The sequence below is a fragment of the Camelina sativa genome, chromosome 12, assembly GCF_030686135.1.
Source record: "Camelina sativa cultivar CO46 ecotype springtype chromosome 12, ASM3068613v1".
In the NCBI taxonomy this organism is placed as follows: Eukaryota; Viridiplantae; Streptophyta; class Magnoliopsida; order Brassicales; family Brassicaceae; genus Camelina; species Camelina sativa.
Genome location: NC_141891.1, coordinates 21605908 through 21613900, shown reverse-complemented (window position 1 = coordinate 21613900; position 7993 = coordinate 21605908). Strand labels below are relative to the sequence as shown.

General features: G+C 38.9%; 2 protein-coding genes across 2 annotated transcripts; one reads left to right on the top strand and one right to left on the bottom strand.

Moving 5' to 3' along the window:
• Positions 1 to 296: 296 nt before the first annotated feature.
• Positions 297 to 1532, bottom strand: LOC147930865 (uncharacterized). The gene is made up of 3 exons (XM_087477066.1): positions 1460 to 1532; positions 1219 to 1346; positions 297 to 1145 (listed from the first exon to the last, which is right to left on the bottom strand). The coding sequence occupies exons 1-3, from the start codon at positions 1530 to 1532 to the stop codon at positions 297 to 299; spliced, it is 1050 nt and encodes a 349-aa protein (XP_087333192.1).
• A 4727-nt stretch (positions 1533 to 6259) lies between these two features.
• On the top strand, positions 6260 to 7985 carry LOC104732450 (uncharacterized). Its single transcript, XM_010451998.3, has 2 exons — positions 6260 to 6451; positions 6886 to 7985. Exon 2 carries the CDS (start codon positions 6993 to 6995, stop codon positions 7881 to 7883), a length of 891 nt encoding a protein of 296 aa, XP_010450300.1. The 5' UTR covers positions 6260 to 6451; positions 6886 to 6992; the 3' UTR covers positions 7884 to 7985.
• Positions 7986 to 7993: the final 8 nt, after the last annotated feature.

Genomic DNA, 7993 nt, shown 5'->3' with positions numbered 1-7993 from the left:
AAAACTGAGATTTAATTTTGCGAACTCTAATCAAAACCGAAGTCCTCACTTCGTATTCGTTTTTACTCATATCATTTGAAAAACCAAAGTTTTGTACTTTGTACTCATTTTCATTGAGTTAAACTAAAAATCGCGGGAATTGAGTTCGCAGTCAAGAGGATACGAAGATAAAAATTCTTTGTCCGAAAATATGCAAATACGGAGTGGTCACCGCAACCAAAAAACTCCGAAATAAGTTCAAAAATAAATACGACAAACGGGAGGCAACTTGTGCCAAACAACCCTGGGATGAAAAACTATTGAGTAGGGAGGGGAGGATCCGATGCCGCTTCGGGAAGGACCAAGCTCATCTCTGCAAGCTCTGCTTCCGACCTGGTATTCGCCAGGAAATTGTCCATCCCCTGGTTCGACATTTGTCCGAGATTAGTGCCGGACTCGTCGATTGTAACGCTCAGAGGATGTTCGTCACACAAAAGCTCGAGCGTATCTGTCAAAAGGTCTGAAAATACATAATGCTCAATATCGCGGGGAGGTACCTGCGAAAATTTTCTGTCAGCTTCCTCCTCGTCAGCTCTCAGAAGTCCGAGCTCAGCTTCCATATCTTGGATCTCTCCCCTAGAGATCTCCTCGATCAGCATCCGGTTAGCCCTGATCTCAGTGGCTCGGATCTTGGCTGGAGCTAGCTTCTCCCTTTCCTCTAAAGTGACCCTCACTTCCTCAACCAGGGGGCGGAGAGTTTGCCTCATTGCCTGCCTCTCCTCCCTCCGTACCCTTTCGATTTCGCAGCTGTTTCCAGCCTCCAAAAGCTGATTATGGAGCTCGATTTCGTGCATCATGTTCTTTGCCGCCTTCGCATCCTCTGCCGCCTCAAAGTAAAGGTCCCCCGCCTTCTTCAATTTGTCTCGGAGGTCCTCATTAGCAACCCCGAGGTCAAGCACCTTTATCTCAGCTTTCTTCATCCGAGCCCGGATCTGCTTGGCCTTTGCCACGGTGTCGGCATTTTCGGCTTCCAGCCTGGAGTATTCTGCCACCTGGGCTTCCAGGTTGGTGATTTTCTCTTTAAGGAGGCTCATCTCGGAAGATGAGGGGGAGGCGAACAGTTGATCCTCGTAGGATGCCACTGAGGAGTTAAACTCGATCATCAGCTGGGAAAGTCACAACTTGTTAAAAGTGGCAAAGGTAATTAAAAAAAAACGAAAGGATATATGCATCACTAACCTCACCAATCTTGTCCGCGAAGTGCAAGAAGTTTGCGCGGTTGAGTTCAGACATGTCGGTAAACACCGGAATCTGAACTCCAGGCCGAGTATAGCTCCTCATCAGATCAGCTTGGGACGCAGGGGGAGCTGAAATATATGGGCAATGTTATTTTACTTGATGACCTTCTGGAACCCAAAAATGAAAACACCTCGGGTTATCATTACCTCAGGGGGAAGGACGCTGCTCCTTTGAAGATTACCTACCGGAGGAACCCCCAGATTCTTTTGCAGAGGGAAGTTCCTTAGACCTCTTCTCTGAGGTGGGACTCCCATCTTTCGAGCTGGACTTACTTCGCTCGTCTCCTCACAAACCAGTCCGAGCTCGGCTCTTCTCGCGGGAAGATGAGGAAGTCTCAGGTTCCTTCCTCTTTTTTGACGAATCCACCCGCTGGGAACTGACCTCAGCGGAGGACTTCCTTGTCGGGGGGAGGGGAGCTACAACCTCTCGTGGCTCGTCGCTGGAGTCGGCTATGACAATCACGGGAGGCTCGGACGGACTGGTCAAAGGTCCGAAAGAACCTGCAAGGAGCTCGGAAGGGCTAGCAGGGGACGCGGAAGTCCCGCCTACCTTAGGGGTGGAAGAGCCGGACTTCTTAGGGAGGCGAGCTTTGCCTTCGGCAAGAGCCGCCGCCATGTTTAGCTTCGCCTCCTTCTCAGCAATCCGGCACTCCCTTTCTTCTCTGTAGTTCATCTCCGAAGTGCTTATAGGGTCGGAGCAAACCAGAGAATGTCCTCTGAGCCTCACCGCGGACTCTCTAATCCTTTCACACAAAAAGGAATCCCAGGCGATCTTGCCCTGGCTGCAGAACCTCGAGAAAAACTCGCAAAATGTAGGGCAAAGCAACCCGCGCTCGAAGTGATCTGAGATAGAAACGACAAAGGGTAAGAAGCAAAAAAATATATATTGAGGTTGTACCTAACAAGGAACACCATTCTACCAATTTTCGAAGTCCACTTCGATACGTGCGAACTCGAGAGGTGACCAAAGGTGAGTTCGTTAACCGGGAAAAAGAAGTAAGACTTCCGCCATTTCTCGTCCTTCTCGGGAAGGTCATCAAAGACCTTCAGCCCGGAAAGCGGACTTACGTAGAGCGTGCCCTTGTTGCGACCTGTTTTCACCGTGTAAACTTGAAGAAAGTCGGCCAGGGATAGCTTGTAATCGAACTCCTCCCCCAGAGTCTGAAGACACATGACGATCCGAACGAAGTTCGGGCATATCTGGGGGAGAGCGAAGCCCAATTTGAACATCATCTTTACGATAAGTTCGGAGAGGGGGAGCGATAGTCCGCACGCAGAGAAAAATATCTCAAATGCACAGCATTACCCTGGAGGAGGATTCTCCGGGGACTCATGAGCTTCCGGGAACCTGATCTCGATCTACGGCGGAATTCCAGTGGATCCCCTAATCTCAGCTATATTCTCCTCAGAGAGAATTGACGGCTGATGGGGACCATAAATACCCGGAATCAAAGGTTTTGCGGTTTTACCCGATGAAGATTTCGGAGGAAACATGTTTTCCGGATAATAGTGGTGTGAAGTAGAGGAAGGTCGAAGAACTTTCCGGCGAAAGCAAAGAAACTAACAGAAGAGAGAAAATCACAGAACAAAACGAAAGCAAACTGAGAATTAAGAGTAGAAGGGAGAAGTCGGGTGAGTTTACCTTTATACACGGAACCAGCGAGTAATGATTACCTGGGGAAGCGAAAGGTCTCGGACCGCTTTTCCTCTCTCTTGTAGCTTACATGCTACCCGGTGGGCCCCGGGGCTTGTTCGGGAAGGCAAAGCTCATCATCACCACGATCAAATCATGGGGATATGGGGAATATTCAGTTTCCCGAAATTGATCGCTTGGAGATCAAAAGTCCCCCGAACTGCCCAGCTCGGGAGACTTGGGGGGCAACTGTTGTATCCACGATTCGTCATCTCAGAAAACAGGCAAAGGGCCTGGGCCGGGCACGCTAAACGGGCCAAGGGTGTAGCTCTGGTCGGCCCATCAGGCCTAGAAAGAAGAAGAGAGCGCGGAGAGGCAACGCATTAGTCAGCTCGCAGCTCGAACTCGGTCAAAGATTCCTGCATTCAAGTGGATTAATTAGGAGGCGAAAATCGTGTAAAATTAATTACGCATTAATTGGGTAATTAATTGGTCAGTATAAATATGTAAGGGGGGAGTCTTTGTAAGGGATCGAACATTTTTTCTCTCAAGCAGTATTATACAATTTTAGCATTCAAACACATTTTTTCAGTTTGGAACTCTTACGGTGGTAAGCTCCTCCACTCCACAAATTACTTTGGAAGGAGAGAATTCGTTTCAGTTCTCACAGTTGCAGGAGTTGTAGAAGCAGACGGTTTCTATTTCAAGCACTGTTAAGACTTTTAAAAAACTGGTTAACGGTTAAAAATGAGTGCGTTTATGGGAGATTTATGACTGGTTGATCAACGGGTGCGATAGAAGTTAGACAAAAAATTACCAAAACAAATGTAATTTATAATTATCCCTTGTATATTAAAAGAGAAGCATTCTCACACAAAATGCTGACATGTCGCACTCACAAAGCTCCATACAATATTTCTTTTATTTGTCATTAGTTTTTAATAATATTTACATCAATTTTCCAAAAATATAATTTACACCCAAAATTAAATTTTTATTTTCTCTTTTTAACTTAATTATATCCTTTAATTACATTTTCATAAAATCTTTAAAATGAATTTTAAGAAATCTTTGTTCATATGATATGATAATAAAAGATTGATATTATAATAATTCTCACGGGTTAAATTTTAATTATTATACATAATTTTTCTATATTTAATATATATATATATACTACACAATCGAATTTTAGATTCCAACTACCGATAAATATTATAGATTTTGTAAATAAAAATTACAGTAAAAACATTTAATAATTAACTTATTCCGCACATAGTGCGAGTTGTTACCTAGTAAAATGGTATAAAAGACCGAAACAATATTTATGAAAATATACTCCCTTTGTCCGTTTATATAAAAGTTTTCAAGCTTTTTTATTTGTTCCATTTAATCAGATCTTTAAAAAAAACTCAATGTACAATTTATATAATTTAATAGTTTATGATTATTAAAATACTGCAGTATATTTTTCTATTGGTCAAATTTTTATAAATAGGATAATATTTATTGTTTCTTTAGCTAAAAAAATTTATATAATATTGGATAGAGTAAGTATAAAAAATTAACATAATTGCTAAAAAGACTATATATAATTTGTCACAAAAAAAAAGAAACAAACAAATTTTTATGATGAAACACAAACAATTATTCATATTGGAAATTTTGGAAAATTTAAAGAGAATTGTTAGTGTTTGACAGGTTTAAACACAGCGTTTGCGATTGCAGGTGTTTACAGAAGCGGGTGGTTACGGTTTTAAATGCTATTAAGTGTTTTGAACAACTGGTTTATCAGTTGAAAATAAGTGCGTTTGCGGAAGATTTATAACTGGTTGACTGGTTGACCAGCGGGTAAGATAGCGGTTAAACAAAAAATTACAAAATAAATGTAATTTATAATTAAAAGGTATAAAAAACACCAAAACGATAATTATGAAAAATGTACTCCCTTTGTCCCATTATACATAAGAGTTCTCAAGCTTTTAATTTTTTCTATTTTATAAGATTTTTTAAAAGTTTCTATGTACAATTTATATTAATTTAATATTTTATGACTATTAAAAACACTGAAGTATATCTTCTACTACTTGAATTTTTATAAATAAGAAAATATTTATTGTTTCTTAATCTTTGTGTCTCTAGCTAAAAACTTTTATATAATGGGACAAAGGAAGTTTAAAAAAGTAACATAATTACTAAAGAGACTCTATAAATAATTATTAAAATGAAACAAATAAATTTTGTGATGAAACACAAATAATTATTCATATTGGAAATTTTTAAGTTGAAAAAATTTGGAGAGAATGATTAGTATTTGAGAATTAATGTGAATTTAAAATTATAATATATTTTGGATTTGTTATTTATGTTTTTTCCCTTTTTTTAACTTTCCACTAACGTCTGCAAACGCAAACGCAAACGTCTGCGGAAAAGAGCTTTTGAAATTTAGCGATTTCGAACGACTCAGAATGGTAGAAAGCGATTTCTTTGATTGGTTCCAGTCGCTTCCAACAACTATCACCTGGAAACATTATGTTTGAGTGTAATAGTGGGAGAACCAATCAGCATCTAAACTAATCGATTAAAATGCTAAATAAGGTTTAAAACCGTAATCGTTGTATTTAAACCAGTTAATAATTGAACCGTCCCAAACCACTTGGTCTTGCTCTCTCCATTCACTAGGAAGCCAAAATAGTATATAATGCTCTCTATTGCCCAAACCTAGATCTGTTGCCACTACTCCATCTGTTTAAGCCCCTGTTTTAAAATTTGGTCTCGGCAATCGGTTTATCGCCGAAAATGCTCTCGGCAGCACTCAACCGCCTTGAGTTTAGTAAACTCGGTCAATAAATCGGATCTGTGAAGAAAACTCAATTTTTTGTTAGAATTATGATGAAAATCAATTATTTATAATTAGATCTGAAGATTTTGTATAAAGTATGATGTAAATCGAACAAAAAAATATTAAAAAAGAAAAAGAATTACAGTGGCTCGCGTTTTAGGGTGCACAGTCAGAAGGAAGAAGATGAAGCGATAATACCGATTTTACTCTCTTATAAAGTGAATTGATTAAAAGTAAATTACTGGGACTCAGACCATGGACGTATGACTCTGTAATAAAGACTGAAACTACTACACCATCAAAGTTATTTACAATTTTATTCATGCAATAATATATATACTTTCTAATGTTAGATATAAGTCTTAAAAGCAGATCTCGATTAATTCCCGTATAATTTTCAATTAATTGATTAATTGCTAGGCCTAACTTGACCTCCCGACTAGCGCCTACCATTTCTAAAACTGGGGTTTAAGCTACTTAGTTCCTAGGCTTCTAGCTACCCAATTTGTTTTGTCACGTGGATCCATCTCATTTTGATTATCTGGAGAACTTGTGAACTAAGCGACAAAATTATTACCGACTCTTTTTTTTTTTTTCTTCATTTTTTGTTTAATTAAGAAAACTAAACAACAACGAACCCAAGATTTTCTGTCCGAACTCCGAAGCTCCTTCCTCTTTTTTCCTCCTTAGACTTCTCAGGTGTTTATACTCTTGACCTCAGCTCCAAGCCTCCATCTCTATCCTCTTCTCTTTTTCTTTTTCTCTTTTTTCTCTTTGTCTATTTTATTTTCTTGAATTTTTCTTCTGAACTACGCAATTTATTATTGACTTTGTAAAAAAGTTTTTTCTTCGTTAGGGTTTCATTAGTGATTTCGTTTTCCAGATTGTTTTGTTTTTGCTTTTACAATCTAAGTTTACTTGAAAGATTTTTTTTTCAGCTTTTCTTGAATAAATCTTGTCTTTGAACTTTATGAATTTGTGTTTTGGCTACATAAATATTGTCTTAGAGTTCATAAAAATCTCCTTCCCTGTTATCAGATTTCAAATCTTGTTTAAGGTTTCATAACTCTTCCTGAAATCTCTATCCTAGTCTATACGAGCTAATACCCCTTTTCTTGATTTTCTTGATTTAGGTTTCTATTCACAGATCTCCAGATTTTTGGTAAAGGTTTTACACTTTGTGGACTTCAGAGTGTATTTATTGATTGATTGAGAGCAACCACAACAAAAAAAAAAAAAAATGGACTACCCGGAAAGTTATAGGTTGACATTTTATGGAATTTTGGTAGGTTTTATGGAATTAGCATTTGCTTATTGTCTTCTATGTGTATCGGCTTTCGTCTTTATTACATATATGTTGCTACTGTATTTGCCTTGTCCCTGTTCTGGAGTTCTTGGGTACCGAAACAGTGATCTCTGCATCCAAAAACTTCTCTTTGATTGGCCATTCAGAATCATACTCAGAATCCAGAAGCTAGCTACCACTAGACCAAGCCTTTTGCATCATCAAGTACAAGACCAAGAAGAGAAGAATTCGTTTGATAAAGATAAATACTTGGAATTGATGGATAAAGTGAGTTTTTTGGAAGAAGCTGTTGAGGAAGAGAGAGTAGCCAAAGCTGCTTTAGTGGTGGAACTGGAGGAAGAAAGAGCAGCTTCAGCGTCAGCAGCTGATGAAGCTATGGCTATGATTCTGAGGCTACAAGCTGATAAAGCTTCGCTTGAGATGGAAGGGAAGCAATACGAGAGAATGATTGATGAGAAATTTGCTTATGACGAGGAAGAGATGAATATACTCAAGGAGATTCTTTTAAAGAGGGAGAAAGAGAAGCATTTTTTGGAGAAAGAACTTGAGACTTACAAGCACATTGGTGAGGATGATCAAGGGACGGAAGACGATAGTTTCAATGAGAAGAGAGCAAGCGATGTTGTTGAGGATAGAGAACCGGTTGTGTATGATGTTCATGTCATTGAGGATAATAATAACAGTAATGATAAGGTGAGGGATGATGATGTGGCAGAACACAGAGAGATGAAGCAAATGGAAGATATAGTGAACCAACTTCGAGAGATAGTCAAGGATCATGATTCAGTTTCATCACCTACTTCATCTTTCATTCATCTCCCATAAGTTTCTTATTCTGGTTGTTGGTTGATTCTGTTTTGCTCAATGTTTGCTTGTGTAGATTTGGTGTAATTTGTGAATATCAATGTAGAAGTTTGAAGTTTTAAATGGGGTAC

Excerpts from the sequence above, each read along its gene's own strand:
- LOC147930865 (XM_087477066.1), bottom strand. The coding sequence starts at position 1,532 with ATGGGAGTCCCACCTCAGAGAAGAGGTCTAAGGAACTTCCCTCTGCAA. Across the intron at positions 1,347-1,459 it reads TCTGGGGGTTCCTCCGGTAG|CTCCCCCTGCGTCCCAAGCT; the intron begins GTAATCTTCAAA and ends CATATATTTCAG. Across the intron at positions 1,146-1,218 it reads TCGCGGACAAGATTGGTGAG|CTGATGATCGAGTTTAACTC; the intron begins GTTAGTGATGCA and ends TGACTTTCCCAG.
- LOC104732450 (XM_010451998.3), top strand. The coding sequence starts at position 6,993 with ATGGACTACCCGGAAAGTTATAGGTTGACATTTTATGGAATTTTGGTA.